The sequence below is a fragment of the Corvus cornix genome, chromosome 3 (genome assembly GCF_000738735.6).
Source record: "Corvus cornix cornix isolate S_Up_H32 chromosome 3, ASM73873v5, whole genome shotgun sequence".
NCBI classification, from domain to species: domain Eukaryota; kingdom Metazoa; phylum Chordata; class Aves; order Passeriformes; family Corvidae; genus Corvus; species Corvus cornix.
In genome coordinates this window covers 49,083,532-49,103,577 of record NC_047056.1, presented here as the reverse complement: position 1 = coordinate 49,103,577, position 20,046 = coordinate 49,083,532, and the positions used below count along the sequence as shown (strand labels likewise).

The following is a 20,046-nucleotide window of genomic DNA, read 5'->3' as shown; positions in this document are numbered from 1 at the left end:
ATAGTCTTGCAACTTTTACTCCTGAGGTCTGGTTGTCCACACCCGATAGCTGTATCATAGGATACCTCAACCTGTGAGAGAACCTGTGATGCTAAACTTTGCTCCTTAGGTGCAGCTTGACTTCTAGATTGTTCACAGCCCCTTTGTCACTGGACTGCAGTGAATTCCCATTCATTCCTCAATAATATTATTCTCAAAGGTGAATAACTCCAAAATTACTTATGGTAACAACTTCTTTGATGTCTATACATAAGTAATTTGTAGCTCTTCTTTTCTGTGTAAAAGAATTTTCTCTTCTGAAGGAGTTTTGCTGAGAGCTTAAGCTTTATTTCTTTTCAAAAGAAATAAAGAAGTATTTTCTTTGCAAAACTTGGGGTAAAGATCATTCCAAAATTGTGGTTTACTATGATGCAGTTTATTCTACTGTGAAATGCTGTAAATCGAGAGACAAGGTGCAATTTATCACAGCACAGCTTTGGTCTTCATCTTTATTCTGGTGTGTCAGTATTGCAAATTGTAGGTTACTGCCACATCTCTGTATCTCAGAGCTACATATATAGTTCATATCTCTTTGCATCTGATTAAGCATTGCAGGTTTTTTTCACGGCCGTTTCATTCCAAGTTTCTCTTCTGCAGTACCTTCTTGCCACTGTGGTGTCCCTTAGCTTGGGTATAACCTCTGCTTTTGCAGGCAGAGTACACACAGGCAGTGCTCTCACGTGATAGCTTTTGACACCCAGCAAGTCACTGGAATATTTTGGTAAGCTCACAATGTCTTTTGTACCATTCAGCTGCACTCTTTCTTCAAATGGCTCTCTTTTGAGGTCAAAACATGCACCACAACCCACAGGCTGGATGTGTGCCTCCCTTCCCTTGATGCTGTTGGCTCTTACTGATTGCTCTTGCCTTCCACTGTGCTCTGGTTACTGCTCCTCATTCCTCGTCTTCTGTTTCTCCTACATAACCACTTCCCAGCAAGGTTCTTGTGCTTTTGGGCAGCACTCTGTCCTCCCTACATCAACAATTATAATGCAAATTATAATTTCATTGTGGGTTGGTTTTTGGTTGGTTGGTTGGTTGGTTTTGGTTTTTTCCCAGATGGCATCTGGATTGTGCTGTTGAATACTCTTCGGGTATTCGTAGTCAAGCATATACCAAGAGTAATATGGGCTAACAAGATTTGAAAAAAACTTTAAAAGAAAAATCAGGACAAATAAGTGGAATTGGTGGGCAGAAACTCTGGTTGTGATCCAAGCAACTCCATGTTACTTTTTTATCTGGAAAAAAGTGGATTCTCAACAACAAACTGGAATACATTTTAATGTTTTATTTTGTATTAATTACTTGCAATAGGCTTTTCCTTGTTGGGTGCTGTGGGACAACAGTTGCATACAAGAGGCATAGTAGGGTAACTTGCAACCGTAACTGTGCATTTACTTTGACATTCATCTGGCCTTTGTAAAGCAAAAGCTTTCCTCCCACACCATTTTTGGTGTGTTACCCTCTCACCCTCCTTCACCACATCAGCAACTCCAAGCTTAGACAGTTAAAAGGATTTTAAAGACAGTTTATCAGTAAGTGGAAGATTGTATGTCTCCTCTGACTTCTGAAAAAAATGGTACTTTCATCTTTGCACGATTGTGTATAATTTATTCATAGGCAACACTTGAATTTTAATCACAAGAGTACTGTGATAAACCTTTTCCAGGGCTTTTATATAGAACTGAATAGAAGGCCAATTGGCTTAGTTTCAGTGCGTGTCACGTCTCTGCTCCTTCTTTTGTTCTCTGGTCTTTGCATTATATAGTTTCCTCTGCTTGCTTTTATGTAGAAGGGGAATCCTCTGAGACTGGCTGTGTTTGTTTGTCATTACTGAAGCGACTCTTCCCTGATGAAGGAAGCTCCTCATGAGTTTTTTTTCAGCAAGGACCCTCTGGGCAGTAGACAGCAAGACCTGCTGGGGATGTTTTAGCGTTTTCTTTTTAGCTTTCTGGCTGTCTGGGTCTTTCTCGGTCTCAAACTGAAGGTGCAGAGAAAGCATCATGTTTTCTTACAGATAAAATTACATGACTGGTATGCAGGAATCATGTATTGTGGAGGTGAGAGAAGCCAGCAACTGACTGGTTGTCAGTTCTTGTTGTCAAAGAGGGCTGGTGTTGAATTATGCCTGATGTCGTGCAGACTCAGCAGGGACCGGGGATTTCAATATAAGCAATTTACTGAAATAATGTGTGACCACATTCTGAGGTTGTGTGTGTCCCTACCTTAGCTTTTCTTATTGCAAAGACCATTGGCAGCTTGTCTTTGCTGACTTGAATGGGATTTCCATGTTTGCTGGGTTGTGTGGGATGTAGACACATAAGCCTGAAATTTGTGAGAAATAGTGCACTGTAAGCTTGATTCTTTTTCAGTCAATAGTTTCACAGAACATTTGTAGGTTTGGAAAATCTATTTAAACCGGCCTTTTAGGACTTTGGTGTTAACACAGAAAAACCAATATAGTGCTGCAGAACCACACCCCGCGTGGAACTCAGTATGACTTGGGTTTTGCTACTGAATATGAAGAGACATCCTGGTGCCAGGGTGAAAGGTGGTGGTAAGAGATCCAGAAACAAAGTAATGTCCTTGCTCTTTCTATGTGAAATGGTCCAAAGATTACCTGTTGAAGTTTCCAGGAAGGAAGGAAGATCATACATTTCCTTTCCCTGTGCCTCCAAAAGTAACAAATGGGCAGTAAGCTGCTTTTACTTTGTGGGTGTCATAATATATGGAAGTCAGGAATAGTTGTCAGCAGGAGTGCTTGAGGTTTATTTCAGTTATGGCAAGGTGGACTTTCTTCTACCTTGTACCTGCTGAAATAAGTTATCAGTTGACACTGGACTTGCTGACTGTCTTGAGTGTGTATTTCAGGAGCACTGTCTGTTTAACTAGGCAAAAATAAGAAATAAACAGCGTAACTGTTCTTTCCCTCTGCAGAATTGACCGCTGAGGAGAAAGCCATGAAGATTGCCAAAGCTATGCGTAAGCAGTCATCAGAGGTGAAAGAGAAATGGGAGAACCTAAATGCCAGTGCCAGTATCTGGCAGAAGCAAGTGGACAAAGCATTAGAAAAACTGAAAGACCTTCAGTGTGCCATGGATGACCTTGATGCTGATTTGAAGGAGGCTGAAAATGTGAGGAATGGCTGGAAACCTGTAGGAGACTTGCTCATAGATTCATTACCAGATCACATGGAGAAAACTACAGTAAGTGTGGAACTCCTGGAGAATGTTTAGCCTCTGTGTGTGTGTCAGACCTCTCCATTCTAGTCCCTCTAGTCATATTAGATATTTATATACTCTTATGCTGAAATTCTCATGTGCGGTGTAAAGTCTTTAAAGATGGTATCTGAGGTCTCAAGTCCCGTGCTGGGACGTATTCACGGTGTTGGCTGGGATTGCATACACACATAGATCTGTTTGGCCATCACGTATATAACCTTGTCAGGAAAACATTTATAGCATTTTCAATCATACAGAAATACATACATAGTTTTAATTTCTCTTCCTTAACTTCTACAAACTGAACATATCTACTATCTATTTTTGTTTGTATGAGTGAATATTTGCATTTGCTTTTACTTTAGCTGGGCTTCTCATCAGGATTTCAAACTGAAGAACACATTCTACTCTATAATGTTTTTGTGGGCAAACTAGTTCTTGCTGCCTGGGTTCCAGGCCACCCATGCAGGGCTCAGCATCCCAATGCATGGCTGCTCATGATGAGTAATAGTTGTCCCCTGCTTAACTTCATGGATTGGGTAGAGACCTAGTAATGCAGAGCTCCACAAGAAGGAATATCCTCTGATAATTAGCATTGGCCAGAAGAGGTGACTGGAAACAGTACAGTGCAGTGAATATCATGGATTCCAGGAGAATGTGTGGGTATGCACATGTGGTTAGAGGAGACTGCCATATTCATTCTTAAGTTTAAAAACTGAAAAGCTGTATTTGTGAAGCAGAAGCTTAGTAGTAAGTGCTGAATTTACCCGAAACAGCAAAGCATTAGAAGGGGGGTCGTCTACCTAACTGTCCATGTCTTCAGCATAGGATGCTGGTGTTAGAAGAATGAAAGTCCATGGGCTGCAACCAGGTTTCTGTAGATATTCTCTCTATGTATGCCGAGTCTGTGAATTCACAGGGCTACTTTATTTCACATATCGCAGTGTAAGCATTCTCATTCTCCAAATTATGTTGTTACTTTCAAGGTTAATGGAACTGAAATCTTTAAAACAAAGGCAGTCAAAGCCGAGTTAATATCCAGACTGCTGTTGATTTGAGAAGAGTAATGAATCTCGTCCTGCCTCTCTTATATTTTAATATAGATACTAAAGCAAGAAATAAGATGCTAATGTTGAATAGCTCCTTGTTCTCATGCAAAGAAGTGATTTGTCATATCTTAATGGCTTTTTCTGTAAAGTAGACCAAAGCAGTCTTTCAGATTTTCATTGCTGTGGAAAAACTGTAACATCTGCTGAAGTAATAGAGGCCTACTGGCTGTCCAGAATCTGTGTTTCTTTCTTGACAGTATATTCCTTCTGTTCCTTGGCCTGATGAGAGTGATTTTTGAAGGGAGGTAAATAATTGAATTGTCCAAAGAAGATACATTTTACAGTTGTTTTGGGCTTTTTCCATGATGTTTAATCAAGCTGTTTATGGGATTGAACACTTAACTGCTCACAGTGAGAACGACATTTGATGCATCTTTTTAACTGTAACTAAAACTTACATCGTTTTTGTCTTAATACTGTATTTAGTTTGATTTGATTCAATAAACCTTTACTTCTTTTTAGTCACTGTAATAGCTTTACTCTCTGGTTCTAATCAGGTAAAACATTGTACTCCTTTTCCTTAGAAGATACATTCCTTCATGCTTTGCTAGTTCAATAATAGTTTTTAAATTGAATTTTTGTCAGCTGCTTAATACTTGGAAACTATAGCTACTGAACACATTTTTCTTTAGAACACTTGGCAGGCTGTATGCTGCTAAAGCTCCTAATACAGCATTGTGTATTTCTTCTTGCAAAGAAAAGCTTTAAAGCCATACGGCACCACAAAAAATAATAAATTTAATTGATTTAGGGGTGCACTTTGCTTATGGGCATTTCAGTAAGTTTCATACTGTTTTTCCCTGAAGGTGGATATAAGTGATACAATAGAATATTGAAGTGAGTGAAGTTTTCTTTGCCTGGGACTGACTTGTGTGCAGTTACTCAGCACAAGCTGCCACACTGGGCAGGTCAGCACCATGTGGAGCTTACAGTGGCTTCTGTGCTGCTCAGATGTAGATTGAACATCAGTGTATGTTTCTTACCCTTTTAGGCTTTTAGAGAAGAAATTGCTCCCATCAACTTAAAAGTTAAAACAGTGAATGATTTGTCCAGCCAGCTGTCTCCGCTTGACCTTTATCCATCTTTAAAGATGTCTCGTCAGCTGGATGATCTTAACATGCGGTGGAAACTTTTACAGGTATTCTTCTGCATATGTGCAGTAGGTGTGTGGGGAGGGATATTTCTCACTCTCCTCTGTTTTCTTAAAAGATGCATTGTTACCATTTGTTCATTACTTCTGTCACTAAGGTGTTATCTGTTGGTACCAATGCAACAAAAGGAGCTGTCTTTTCTTCTGTAGCTTGGCCAAAAGCTTTTCCTTTCAATCTATTTCAGCAGTGTATTCACACAGGAAACTGCGTTAAACTCTGGGGAATAGTGGGCACTAATGCTGCATGGTTTTTTGTATGTCTTGTAGCAGTAGGTTTTACTGCATAAATCTGTGTCACCAAAAACTGGTGTAAATATTTCTGTTGTGTTTCCAGCTTGTGTGAAAGCTGTTTTATTTTGTCTTTCAATGTTCAGTTTCTGTAGGAAATGTCACTTAAGGTGACTTAAGTATTAGTAGAGCTATAACAAGATAAAAGCCATGGCAATGTAGCATAAAAAACAGAAGAGGATATGCTGATAGAGATTCATATTGCTTAGTTACGATTATTGTGCTTAAATAGTCTAAGAAAGGTAAATCAATGTGCCTGATTACAGCTGAAACTCATACATAGTTTCACAATGGATGATTTAGTGAAGTTTCTTACATCAGTTAAAAGTTCATTTATCAAATTCTGAATTTTCTCTCTTTTTTGTGTTTGTAGGAAATACTTATCACATCTCTAGTGAGGGCGGTGGGAATGAATTTTCAAAACCTGGGCACCAGTTTCTGGGCCAGTAGTCTTGAATGAGTCACTCCTGAGAGGCAAAGCTGTTATTGTGTCATATCAGACATTTTCTTCCCTAATATTGTTTGGTAGTGGGATTTTTCCTCTTGTTTTGTTTGTGGATTTTTTTGAGGGGTGAGGTGTTGTATTCGTCCTCTCAAATTTGGTTACCCAAGCAACCAAAGTACTGCTGGGTGTGCTACAGCAGTTTAAATTAAACTGAGGGGCATCATGTCAGCCAGTGAAGCAGTATCTTCCAAAATGGTTCTGTGCTGAAAAGGCAGCTGTGAGATCAATGCAATCAGGCTGAGACCTGCTGACTATGGGAATTTGGACAACAGAAGGGTTGGGAGGAGGTCAGGAACTTCAGCAGTTGGCTATAGTCACCATGAAACTACTGTTGTTCGTTATTGATCTACAGTTCTCACACAAGAACACTGCAAGATACGAACATGATTCTCATTAAGCAGATACAAGAAAAAAATGTAGCCTTAAATAGGTGGATGCCAAATAATTGCTGTGACACACAAACAAATTGATTTCACTAAAAGGACTGTAAACAAGTGATTTTCTTCTCATGACCCTAGTGTTGCAAAGTACACGCAATGTAGATTTTGAGTATGTGTGTGTTTATGTGTAGGTGTCTGTAGAGGATCGCCTTAAACAGTTACAGGAGGCACACCGAGATTTTGGACCTGCATCACAGCATTTTCTTTCCAGTAAGTTCCTTGAATTAATAGATACATGTAACATATGATGGCTTTCTCAAACACTGACTGATCTTTACTCCAGGTTTCCCAATGGTTGAGGAAGTTCCTCTTCCATGATATTATCTACCTCCTTGTTTTTGTAGGGGTGTTTCATCATAACGTCACTGACATTGTGACTACTGTGCTTCCCACTCTATCTTTCTGAGATGGTTGTGCCCTCATTGCTTTATTCTTTGTCCTCTGCTGCAATGCCTGACCAGTGACTGTTCCAGAATCTTTGGATGTTCATGACCACATCTTTTCATCCTTTGCCAGCTCTTTCTTCCATTTCCTTTGCTTCCACACTTGCTAGGATGGCACAAAGGAAGAGCTGCCTGGATTTTTTTTTTTTTTTTTTAAATGAAAGACTTCATGTCATACATTGCTGGAACTTCAAGTAAAGGGCTGGGAAAAGCCAGCATACATCACTTCCTCAGGACCTATCCTTGCATGTTTTAAATAAACATTTAAAAGTATAAGCCTCTAATCTCACATATACTAAGAGAGCAGTTTTGATATAGTTGTTATACATAGATAGGTTGTGCTATCAAGGTCCATGTTGGCTTCCTGATGTTCCAACCTACCTGCCATCATCAGAGCTAATGAGACAGAATTTTAACTCAGTCACCTCTCCAGTTTTTAACTAAGAGCTTCTATAATAAAGATAACATTATTGCAGAAGTTGAGAAGTCAGCATAAAAATGAGCAGCTCTTTCCCAGAGATTCTGAAGTAGTGTATGTCACTGTATGGCTAAACTGTTAATATAATTTAAGCCACTAAATAAATCTTGATTTTGTTCTTGACTTATGTGACAATGATGTTCTTATTTTAAATTGACAGTTAGTTTTTCAGTAAACCAGATGCAGTGTATATAAAATATTACAGCTGTTATGCAAACCAGCAATTCCTGGAGCCATTTTGTCCTGTTTTTAAATTGACAGATATAGCAAACAACTTTAAAAGTATATGATTTATTTCTTTTTTAAAGCTATATTAGAAATATTGCATACTGTTGCCACAGTGGTTTTGTAGCTCTTGTGGTCTCAAACTTGTAACATGGACAGTACACCTATGTAATAATTTATTAAAAAGACTATAGATAGAGTGCTACCTTTGGCACTGCTGAAGAATGCCAGATGAACTGTTCAAGAGACTAGTCAGTCTAGTCTGTAAATAAAACAGGTTAGGAAACAATGTAGAAGAAGTTTCTCAGACTCTAGCTCTCTTATTCTAGTTGAGAATAAGAGAATCGGTGGAAGAGTCCACATGTAAAGCTTGCCAGGAAAGGTTGGCTGGTTTTGTTTATCTTGGCCCGGATCATTTCCTTGAATTGGTTTACAGCATGCCACAATAAAACACTGCATCCACAAGTCTGAGTGGTGAACTGGTTTTGTTGCTGGTTAAAACATTTATAGAATTATGTCCACAGAGACTATTGCAGTGCCTTATCAGCATTCCTCAGCCGTGTTTAGGGAATATTCTTCAGGCTTAAAGAGACATTCGGTTTATGTTACATACCAAAGTAAAAAAGGGAAAGTTTCCAGGGTGCATGTTGGTAGATACCACAAAGAATTACAGCTAAGTAACACAATTTTGGAAAAACAAATAATATGTAGTCATCCATTTAAACCCTTTGTTAAAAACAACCTCTTTCCCCACACCAAGTACAACTAAAGCTTCTTTAAAAAAAACCCAACAGAATAAAACAAACAAAAAAACCCCAACCCAAACCTTTTTTAGAGCTTTAGACAGAGTTAAAGAACTTATACCTACAGCTTTATGTAATGTCTGTAAAATGTAAGTCAGGAACAGTAACTTCAAAAGTAAAATAATAATAAAAAAATGATTAAATCTGGAAAGTTGAGGACTTTATCCTGAAAGGTTGAAAGACTGTGTATTCTAAATCAAAATTTTCAAACCTTTTTAGCAGCAATAAGTGACTTCTAACTGTGAGGAACAAGGAGAGTAGTAGTCTGAATGAAACAATCTCAAACTCCTAAAACTGAGATTGATTATATATGCATGTCTTGTGCAAATCTCCATTACCAAAGATGCACTTCTGTCTTAGAGGGCAGGTTTTTTTCTGTGCTTATCTGAGAGCAGCTATTTTCAATTTACCTCACCTACATGTTACTCTTCCTCCAAATACTAACAAGGAACCATAACTTGCCATCACACTGTTTTCAACTGACTAGATCCCAGTTGTCATTTAATCAGGAATTTTTGCTAGCAAGACACCTATTTCTGCCTGTTCATCAGATTCATAGAATGATAGAATAGCCCTCTTTGAAAGGGACTGACCTCAAAAGATCATGTAGTCCAACCTTTCATGGGAAAGGGAGCATAGATGAGATTATCCAGCACCCTGGTTCCAGTCCTGTTAGTCCAGTGATTTCATCTCTGCAGTGGCTAGAAATGTTTCATTACTAAAAAGACACAGTGCAGCATTTGATACTACTGCTTGACTTCTTGGAACACCAATTGCATGGATTCATGCAGACCATCACAATTAAAGAGCTTCAAAATATTTTTGAAGACCACCAAACAATGTATTAGCCCTTCATACAATGTTCTGCATTATGAGTCTGAGGTAAAGCTGTATTAGTAGGCCACTGCAATCTATGATCGCTCTTTTTGCTGAGCTATTTTTCCCCTCCCTTCATTGGGAGGCAGAATTTGGTTGATTTGCTTTTCAGTGCTTTTGAGATGGAAGGTAAGCACTTTTCAAGTTAATTACTGAGCAGTAAATTTTACACATCCCTAAAACAGATAAAGGTCCATTTATTTTTGCAAAAGGGTTGCTTTTGCTGTCTCCTGCCTTTAGAAATAGTAACTTCTTTTTTCTATAATTAATTTCTTTTCCAAGACTGATGATCCACTACTCTCTGTTATGTTTCTTGTATGCTTTCTAAGATGAATCCATGAACATCCACAGAGCACTGACTCCACATGTTCCCTAACAAACAGCTTATGTCTCCAGTGGCCTGCTCAAAGCCATACCAATATCTGCAGGCCTGCTAGTGAATGCCATATTGATAACTACTATGTTCAGTTTTTATCAGTGATTTTTTAAAAAAAAAGGTAATTTCATTTTCCAGACTTCCATACAGCAGAGAGCTGGCAATGTTTTACAAAAGTTGTTCCCAAATAAATAGAACATTACTTGTTCCATAATCATTAGTAATTTAATTGATTGCATTGTTTAGTTCATTTTTATGTCAGTGCAGAATATCTATATCTGTCATAGCAAATAAATTGTATTTAAGCAAATTCTTACTTAGCTGATATAATTAATGTACTAGAACAGGAGCCACCATAGATATCAAATTGCAACACTAGAGAATGAAACTTCAAAGCTGATGGCCACCTTCACCGATTTGGTTGATTTTGCCTTTTTCAGATTTATGAAGGCTTAAGGATTATTTTTTAGGTAGCTATGTCTATTTGAGCATTTAGCCTTTACTATGTTTTTTCTTTACCTACCTCTTTATTGCAATTGCTATCTTCTTCTTCAAATAGAGATGGAATTTTCTCTATTTTTTTCCAGTAAAGAATGTGGTTTACTTTATTCCTGTAATTTCCCAAATATTCTTCCCAGTTAATCTGTCTTTCAGTACATGAATATTTCTTAAATTATAAACCATGAAATTTTGTGTGCTTTAGGAAGTGGTCACAGCCATGAAACCCCTAGGGGAACAGCCAGCTGATAGCAGAGCAAGACCCACCTCTGTCTGTAGCTGCAACAGCCTATGGGGCTTACACAGCCTGTAAGCCTTCACTGCAGTTTTGAGAGGTCTTAAGGGAAGAGGAGAGTGGATTTTTTTTTTGAGTGGATTTTTTTTTTTCCCAGAGGGATGGATCCCAAAGTAGGCCATGCTTGCAGAAAATTACATTAATCGAGAGTTTAATTACTTGAGATCCAGTGTGGATCAAAGCAGTGTCTCATTTTTCTAAGGTTTCAAACAGAGGCATCAGGACCCAAGAGCACGCACTCTGTGTTGGAAGCACTGACAAATGTGTGCAATGTGAATTCATCTTATTGTGATGATTGCTTAGTCCTACCTGTTCTTTCAATCTTGCTTCTGCAGAGAATCTAGTGCAAAGGGTTTTTTCAATGCTAAAACCCTAATTACCCAGGCACTAGTCTGATATTTTCTGATATGTGTACCTATGGTTTTTCAGTAAATAGCTATTTTTAAATTGAACACCAGCAGTCCTGTTGGCCTGAACACTTTTTACCTTTTGTCCCCTGGGATGTTTAGATCAGCAGAGTTGTAGTGTCATGCATGACTTCATGCCTTTTTTGACTCAGTGTAGAGAAGGCTTCCTGATATTGTGGATGATACCTGATTTGCATAAATTCTGCAAAGATTACAGATTAATTCATTTTTTCTTGGCCATACAGTGCTAATATTAATTTGAGTTGCAAATAGGAAGTAAGGGTTGTAACTAATAAAAATAAGGTTGATGTTTCTTCTTCTTGTTCTGTAGTAGAACATTATTTATAGTAGTGGAATCATTTATTTTAAAAGCATAAACTGATAATAATCCTACAGAGGTAGGAAAACAAGTGTCTGCAGTTTCTGTAAATGGGTAGCTTGCTTGCTCAGAATTTATCATCCTCCTTTGAAGTAGAATAATCACATTTGTTTTATTTCCAGCATGGCATCAAATAGATGTCTGTAATCATCCTGATAGATTGCCATAATTTTCTTCTGCTGCTTTTCTAATTACTGCAAATAGCCTGGGAAATTTTAATTGTTTCCATTTAATTTATTATAACCATATTAATTGTAAAATAAATAAAGGAGAGATTTCTTAATATGGCAGGTGCTTTCTAATAACAACCTTCTCTTTATTTCCTCAGCCTCAGTACAGTTTCCATGGCAGAGATCTGTTTCACATAACAAAGTGCCCTATTATATCAAGTAAGTTTGCCTTGATTCTTTTTTCTTAAGCATAACAGAGGGTCCTATCAGCGTAACTTAGCAGAAAAACATAGGTACTAAGTAGTTGCTAGAAATGATATCAAGAGTTTCTCTACGTAGAGTTACACTGCCTATACTATAAAGTCATGTTTATTGCTTTGCATGCTGTTAACTTAGAAATATGTAAAAAGAAGTAAATGACAAACCCTGATTAAAAACCTCGCTCAGACAAGAAACAGCAGAGCCACTCCAGTGTAATACATTGTCAGTGTTCAAACTGAACTTGTTCTTATGTGTGTGGCTCAGAGTATAAACTGTAGAGGGAAAAAAACCTGAATAAATAATGTATTTAAAATTACGAAGTTTATAACCTAGAGCAGAACAATGGTGACTAATATCTATTGAGCCCATTCATCATTTTGTGCAAAATTCTTTTGGCAATAGACATGCCTTGTCTGTCCTTTTGTCATCTTCTTTACTTGATGGAAGTTTTTATAGTGCTTGATATTAAGGTAAATTTTACAAATACCTTGATTACCAAAAGGAATGATTAAGATATTTATTTCTGAAATAATGGGGAATACCTAAGTTACAGAGCTGTAGAGATCTCAAGGTGTTCTACTCAGAGCAATCCCTAACTTAGCTTTTCATACTCTACCAATGTTTATTTTGTTTGCCAGTACTTTTAAGGTCAAAGATTGCAGCTTTGAGAGGAAGATAGGTCTTTGCCAGAGAGGTAAATGGAATTTTAAGAAGGTACTGTGTATGAGTGAGACCCAGAGTACTTCATTTTAGGCTGAAGGAAATCTGTGTTAAAATGTTACCAGTTTGGTTTAAGAAAAGAGTAGGGTTTTTAAGTCTGTAGGATGACTATGAATTGGACCTGAAGATAGTTCATTTTAAAAGAATGTGAGGGTTTTTTTACTATTGCGTATTGCTTGTAACTCTGTGAGCCACATTTTGTGCTTCAAACAATTTACAAGTACTTGAGAGCTTTGAAAAGCAGGTAGCAATAAATCTATGTCGATCAAAGCTGTTAGCATTCTTGAGATGTGACAGTTGTTTTTAAACTGTCATATGAAGATTAATTTCTTTAAAGGGTCTGAGTAGGTAACCAGAAAAAGCAAAAACCTACTTTGAACATCCTTGAATTCTCTATAAAAGCATTTGTGCTTCTGCTCAAAAGTTTTGCAAGGGGCAGTGAGAACTGTGACACGCTGGAGAAGAGGTTCCTGCCTCCCTCCCAAGTGGAAGAGGAGAGGGCAGAAGTTGGATGTGGAGGTGTACTCACTGCTCAGACTCAGGCAGAAGTGCTGTTAAAATGATCATACCTGCAGCAGTAATTCAAGGAAAATGCCTAAGTGGCAAACTTCAGAAAGCAAGAGGAAAACTACCCTAAACCTGTCATTTTTTCTTGTGGTTATGTCCTTAGTGGGTGTTGAAAGATTCATGTTCCTGTTCTACCTTATCAGAGTCGATAGCTGGATCTGGGGACATGAGTGGGCCTCAGAGTGTTCTGTGGAGCTCACCAGTACATTCAGGGTTAGGGACAGATGGAACAAGCTAAGATAAACCTTCTGATCTGTGCTGAGCAAGGCAAAGATTTTAAACTTGAATATTTCATATGCATATCTTTGTTTTTCTTATCTAATACATTCTTCTAAGTTTCTGAGGATCTCTCTTACCCTACTTCAGCCAAAGTTCAGTTTTTGAGAAATCTTTTTTTTTTTTTTCATTTTTTTTATTGCTGGTTCAGAAGAAAGTCTTTCCAGTATGTGCACTAGGTGCAATCTTTCACCAGTTGGTGGCAAAGCATCCCCTGGTACAGTGGCCTTGCTCTCATAGTAGTGTGTTGGCAGCCCTAGAGCTAGACTGTGGAATGAAGCCAGCTGGGGCTCAGAAACAAACCCCAACATCTCTTAGAAATTGTTTTTAGTGGTCTTGCACAGAAAGTTTAATAAGGGGGCAGAAGTGTAGGGCAAGTTCTTTGAGGGTTGAGGCCTTTATAGTATCAGAGACCACTGTTTTATATTCAGGATGGCTTTAATGAAGTCAACAGAATTAACTACTGCATCTCAAGACTTTTCCAGTAATCTTACCCTACTTTCAACATGATATACGCTGCTGAAGCAATGTCTTGATTCTTGTGTCTTGAAAAAAATGATGGTACATGTAACTGGTAGGATTTATTTATTTTGAAAAGCTTGAGGATTTCAGAAGCTTCACAGTCTGGAAAGCAGACTGACCTTGGCAGTTTCCTACATTTTTTATTTCTTACTGATCTAAACTTCATTGTTTTCAGCAGCATCTAGATAAATCAGAGAATTGTGGAAGATAAAGCAGGAAATAGCTAGTTCTGAACTTCATTTGCTTTGTTATGATCAGGCTGGAGAGTACTCTTGGCTTTAAATACCCTTTTAAATCTTTGTCTGTTACTTAATTCCAGACACAGTTTAAAGAAGAGAGAAAAACAATACTGACAAGAAAAACTTGCTTGTTTGGAATGATTACATGAGTAAGACAATTCAAGAGAACAGTCAATAGGATTTAATGGTGGTTTTTATATAGAAAGAAAAGCTAGGAAAGAGGGAGAAACTGACTTAATTTTCTCTTTTTTTTAAAATTATACTAAAGTCTTTCAATGAGTTGCCTTTGATATAAAAAACAGCATGATTAGAAGGAACAGTTGCAGTAAGTCTCAAAACTTTTATCATTTGAGAGCAACTGACAGTATTTGCAGGAAGACTTCTATGTTCAGAGGGAAGATTTAAGATACCAGTTGTTCATTTTATGGTATAGCAGAACACGAATAATAAAAGTATTATCCAATGATTGGTGGCTGAAAAATGAGAAGTTTTAAAATTAATTCTGAAACATAAATGCTAATCGAAATCAGGTTACTTAAATTCTGAATAAGAACACTTTTTTTTAGATAACCATGAATTCATACCTTTACTTCATTTTGATAGCTTTTTGTAAGTGTCCTTGAATGTAAAATATTCAGAAAGTGACATAGCTGCAGATAATGATGATGTGCCTCTGTTAAGATGAGTATTTGGGAAAAATAAGAGAAAGAACCAACTGCACTCTGCAACTTTATTGCACACAGAATGTAGTTTAAAAAAAACTAGGGAACCGCACCTAAGAAGGCAGGAGGAATTACTTTAGGTAGCACTTAATCTGTAAGGAGAATGTCAAAATGATGCAAGATGTCTGTATTTTCAGATAAGAAGCACTTTGGTTCCTGACACCAGAGGTAGCTTGTGTTTACATGAGTAGAGAGAAGTGGCTCAGTGGAAGGTCTTTGGTGTGGTGGCTTTGGAGTCCAGTTGGTTCTTTCCACCCCTTTTGCTAACAGTTGGCACATCTGCCCTTTCTGGGATTGTATTTAATCAGGTAATGAAGCATAGGAAAGATCAAAAAGCCAGGGTACAACCTCCTCTGCCCTATAAGTTCAGGCAGAGGCAGTCTGGCTTAGAGCATTTTGGAAAGGATCAACTATCCTGCTTAGCTGGAAGAAGGATTTTGGCCCAGGTTTATCAAGGTGTGTGTCTCCTGGGCTGTGGTAGATATTTGATAGAACTGAACTTATACACATAATTTACCCTGTCACTTTTCTTCTCTTGAATTATCTTACTGTCTAAGTCAGATTTGTGAAATGTTGCTGCCTCTGTTGATGTGATTTTATTTAATCCTTTTTGCGTCCTGTTTGATTTTTTTTCTTAATGCCAATTATAGAATATTTTATATTTTTGTAGTCTGTGTCTTCTCTGTCGCAGTAAAATTCAATGAAAACCTTAATCTGTAAAATCCTGGGACTGCTAAAAAAAAAAAACATAGTCTTTCATACTTTTTACATTGAACTAATGAGCATATGGAGGGGAATAAAACACAGAAGGTACAGTATTTATCAGTGCACTTTAGGTGATAAGAGTGTGAGGTTTGGACAAAAGGTTTGGCAAACTTGCTATTGAATACGTTTTTCATAGGTTGGTTTGTAAAGGTTTGAGATTCAATAGGGAAAAATTTCTGTTGTTGTTTGTTTATAACTATATAAGACATCCTTGGCCTCCGTAACAGTAAATGAAAGAAATAAAGCCTTTATTACGTAGCATTTAAATAAAAATATTCTAAAGAGAAACAGAATAATAAATGAAACACTATGATCATTAAGTATCCATGAGGGAAACATGATGAATGTGCAGAAAGCATAATTTCCCTAGTATTTCTCACTTTTTCTTTTAAGTATAATTTAAGTGTACTTCAGCCATGTACCTTTCAATGGTATAAATTATTAGATATTTGTGTTGTGCAGAAGAAACAAAAGGGTAATACAGAAGAGGTCACAGTGAGTTTAATCTCATGCAGGACATTACATAGGGAGAGCAATTTCTTGTTGCAACCATTAAATTGATCGATATCAAACGCCATAGTTGCCCTGGTTACTTTTCTGTAGTCCTGCAAAGTGGCTGGTATCACCAGCGTCTTAGAAATCCTATTTTATCACCTCCTATATCGTGTTCAGCTTTGTGGGAGACTGGAATAAAATATTTTCTGCATCTCCATGTTTTAAGACTCCTCAGAAAGTCTTTCCTGATGTTTGGTTTATGCCTGTGTGGGGAAGAGGGAGAGAACTAATGGAACAGAGGAAAAAAAATTTTTTTCTTATTCTAATTATATCCGTAATCTCATTCTTGTAAGTATTAGGTGTTTCCCTTAGAAGGGAAAACAAAATCTAATTTACAGAGGAGGTAATACAGGTTTGAGTGTTTGAGAGTTTCTTCAATTACCAGTTCCTGTGCTAGTCTTTGTTTTCAATTAAAGAAATGCAGTAGCACATTTCTCTGAAGTGATTTCAAAATATCTGCATATAAATTGTTCTAGCAATCTCTAAGGTGCAATTCCCTTGTGATGCATTATGCCAACTCTTTTCACCACAAAGCAGTATTTTCTAATGGGCTTAAAAAAAAAAAAAAAAGAAGAAGAAAATATGCAGTATCTAGACAAAACACCATGACATAAAGTGGGGATGTTATGCCATTCGAAATTTGGCAAGGGTAGCAAAGTCAGAGTTCTGAGTGCTGTCAATTCATTAGTGATCAGTAAAGATTCTGATTTCGGGTAATATTTTGTGCAGATGACTACAGGAATAGAAAGGTACTTAATATCATGCCAGAGTGCTGTTTTTTGTGGTGTTCACCTGTGATTATCAACAGAGGCCTTGTCCACGATAAGAAATGATAAAAAAGACCCACAAATCTGTCTCTAGTTTTCTTTCTTGTACAAAAAAGCTGAAATAGAACAAATGGATTTTTTTTCACAACTCCATGGGCATCTTGAAACACCTGGAGATGTAGAACTCAATCCATTCATTTCAACAGGACTGTTCTTTCATTTCTAAAGAGAATAAATTAAATTACATGTTAACTGTTTCTTAGCTTTTTATTTACAATTGGGAAGTGTTTTTAAAATGGATTATCTTTGCCAATTATAATTAGAAAGATGCCAGCAAACATAATGGCTAAGAAACAGATTTTAAGGGCAAATGTTTGTCTATGCTTTAGAGCACTTCATTAACATGTGGGGGGTTTGTAGTTTGGAGTATTTGATGGTTATTATGTTTTTTAGTTAGTGGAATTTACACAAATGCATTTAGACTTTTTGAATTACACTGCTTTGTCAGGTAATATGTTCATGGATGCATGTTTTGCTGTGTGGCTCATATTGGGTCCATAAGTTTGGCAGAAGAGATTTAGAAGACTCTTGCTCTGAATAACTCATTCTTTTGGCAGTAACAAAAAAAACCCTGCTTCTCAGTGAAATGCTTTTAATTCTTCCCTGACTAAACCACGAGGAAAGATGTAATATGTTCTTGCCACTTGGGTTACTGCCCTGTAGAGGAGCTCACTTCTGTAATAGCAGAAATCCCTCCTTATGCCACCCACTGAACAGAATGAAATCTAGTAACTGGGGCTCCAGTACACCTTGAATTTTTTTTTTTTTTTTGTGCCATCTACAAGTGAAATGAATAATGAGTCCAATTGTTGTTCACCTTCAATCAAAGTTAATAATCACCTCACTCTATGAGTAGTTCTTGACATTAGCAGGGTACTTGCAAGAGAAGGTGCTCCTTGGCACAGTCATCACTGTGACCTGGGACAGAAGTGCCATGGTAGTTGTAACAGAGAGGGAAGACTCTGCAGGTTTCTCTGCTCTTGGTTAAGTGCTTGTTTTGAATTTTTTTGGTTCAGTGAGATGACTTTTTTACAGTTCTTATTAAAATTACATTCCTGGGGTTTTTTTCCATGGCTCTGTCCAGAGTAGTCTGGCTTTGGTGCCTAAATGAAACCTACCCATGGAATATATTTAATGGTGGTAGCAGCACTGCCCATGACAATGAAGCTGCTGCCTCCCGTGACCTGAACAGACTGTTGAGCTGGTGATTCATTCACTCTGAGCCCATTCCTCTTCTCTGTGGGATCCTCGTACAGAATTGCTTGGCTGTTACCAATGGTTTCTTGCTAGGTGTTTTGGGATTAGGCTGGCACAGTCATGTTCACCCTCTGTAGTCACTTAGCAGCTGTCAGGTAGAACTGACTTCTAGGTAATTATGGAAGGGATTCTCTCTCACCTTTTTTCAGTTTCACCAGATGATGTTCACTTGGCCTCCTTTGTCATGTTCTCAAATTCTGTGTGCAATAGAAAGAAACTGAGTGATAAGTTTTAAAAACCCATTGGTCTTTATGCAATCTGGCACAAATGTATTAATTTTGCAAATAAAAGAGAAACATAAAAATATTTTATGGTCGTTATTTTATTAGGCATAAATTTCATGTTTTGTGTTTTTCTGTAAAGAGAAAACTGCACTAAATGGAGAAACAAGATTACAGTGCAGGATACAGAGCTTTTTGATATCTCATTCACTTTTTCTGCTTCCTGTAAAGTAAACACAAAATTTTTAAAAAGTGGGGTTTTTTTGGTATGGCATGTTGTCACTATTAAAGTGATTTTAGATACAACTGTAGTGAAACTCTGTATTTAAAGTATGCAATTTCAATAATGAAACCGTTGTTTGTTCTTAATTCTTGGAAACTTGATTAAAGGGATAAAGTTTGATTAGTAAAATCAGTTCTTATGCATTGCATATGGGTTTATAAATTATTTAGAAGCTGGAATCTAAATTGCAATTAACTATACCCACATCCTAATCAAGGACTTAGCTATTTTTTCTTCTATTTTTAAAAAATAATTTAAAAAAAAAAGGAAAGGTCTCTGGACCTAGCTAAATAACCTTTGCACTCCTGCTGCACCTCTCAGGAATATCCTTACAGCCCCCCACTAGTCAGAAATATATTTGTTCATGAAACCATATTTCTAATGCCAGAAAATAGGGAAATAAAAACTGTGATTCAACGAAGTCCCTATAATCACGGCTAGTTTTGACATCATAGTTTGTAAGGCAGTTAGCAGGACTTAGCTAAATTGCATGTAGTTTACATGCAGTGTTTGCATTAATATTTCAACATTTAAAATAGAGGGAAATGTATTTCTATGTATACCTGTATGTACAGCTTCTCTCACAGTACTGCCACCTACCTTTATTTTTAACACAGAAGTTTGACGGTGTTTTCATTAAGGCTTTATTTTTCTCAGAATATCCTAAGAAATCCTTTTCACCTATGATCCTGATGGTAAAATCACTTGTTTTGGGGTTTGTTATTTTGTTTTGGGGCATGACTTTTGGAGGTGGCTTCTTAGGGAAGTTGAGTTAAAGCAGTGTCCTTAAAACAAGCTTTATTAAACTGATCACATGTTGTATCCATTTCTGTGGGCAGTTGTGATAGGTTTAGTCAACAATTCTAAATGAACAGCATGATATTTGTGGCATCCTCTTAACATGATAGTGCAGACATTTGGCAACTTCAGGAGTAGCTTTGAGATTATTAAATAAGCTGAGCAGTATGAACCATTATATTGTATTTTCTCTTCCTATTTACTTCAGTATTTACTGAGGCTGTACATACTCTTTTTTCCAATATACTGTAGTCTTTTGACACCAGGGTGAAAATGCTGGACAGTCACCTGCCTTTACCATGGCAAAGCATAAAATCTATATATATTCTTT

The 20,046-nt window shown here is 37.2% G+C and overlaps 1 protein-coding gene across 6 annotated transcripts in view; it reads left to right on the top strand.

The window, feature by feature from the left end:
* Positions 1–20,046, top strand: part of UTRN (utrophin) — a 356,530-nt gene that overhangs the window by 273,539 nt on the left and 62,945 nt on the right. For all 6 annotated transcript variants that reach the window (XM_039567915.1, XM_020583681.2, XM_020583682.2 and 3 more), the window contains 4 exons: positions 2,977–3,245; positions 5,361–5,507; positions 6,884–6,962; positions 11,861–11,921. In XM_039567915.1, the coding sequence (XP_039423849.1) occupies positions 2,977–3,245; positions 5,361–5,507; positions 6,884–6,962; positions 11,861–11,921 (556 nt within the window). The remainder of the gene's footprint in view (positions 1–2,976; positions 3,246–5,360; positions 5,508–6,883; positions 6,963–11,860; positions 11,922–20,046) is intronic.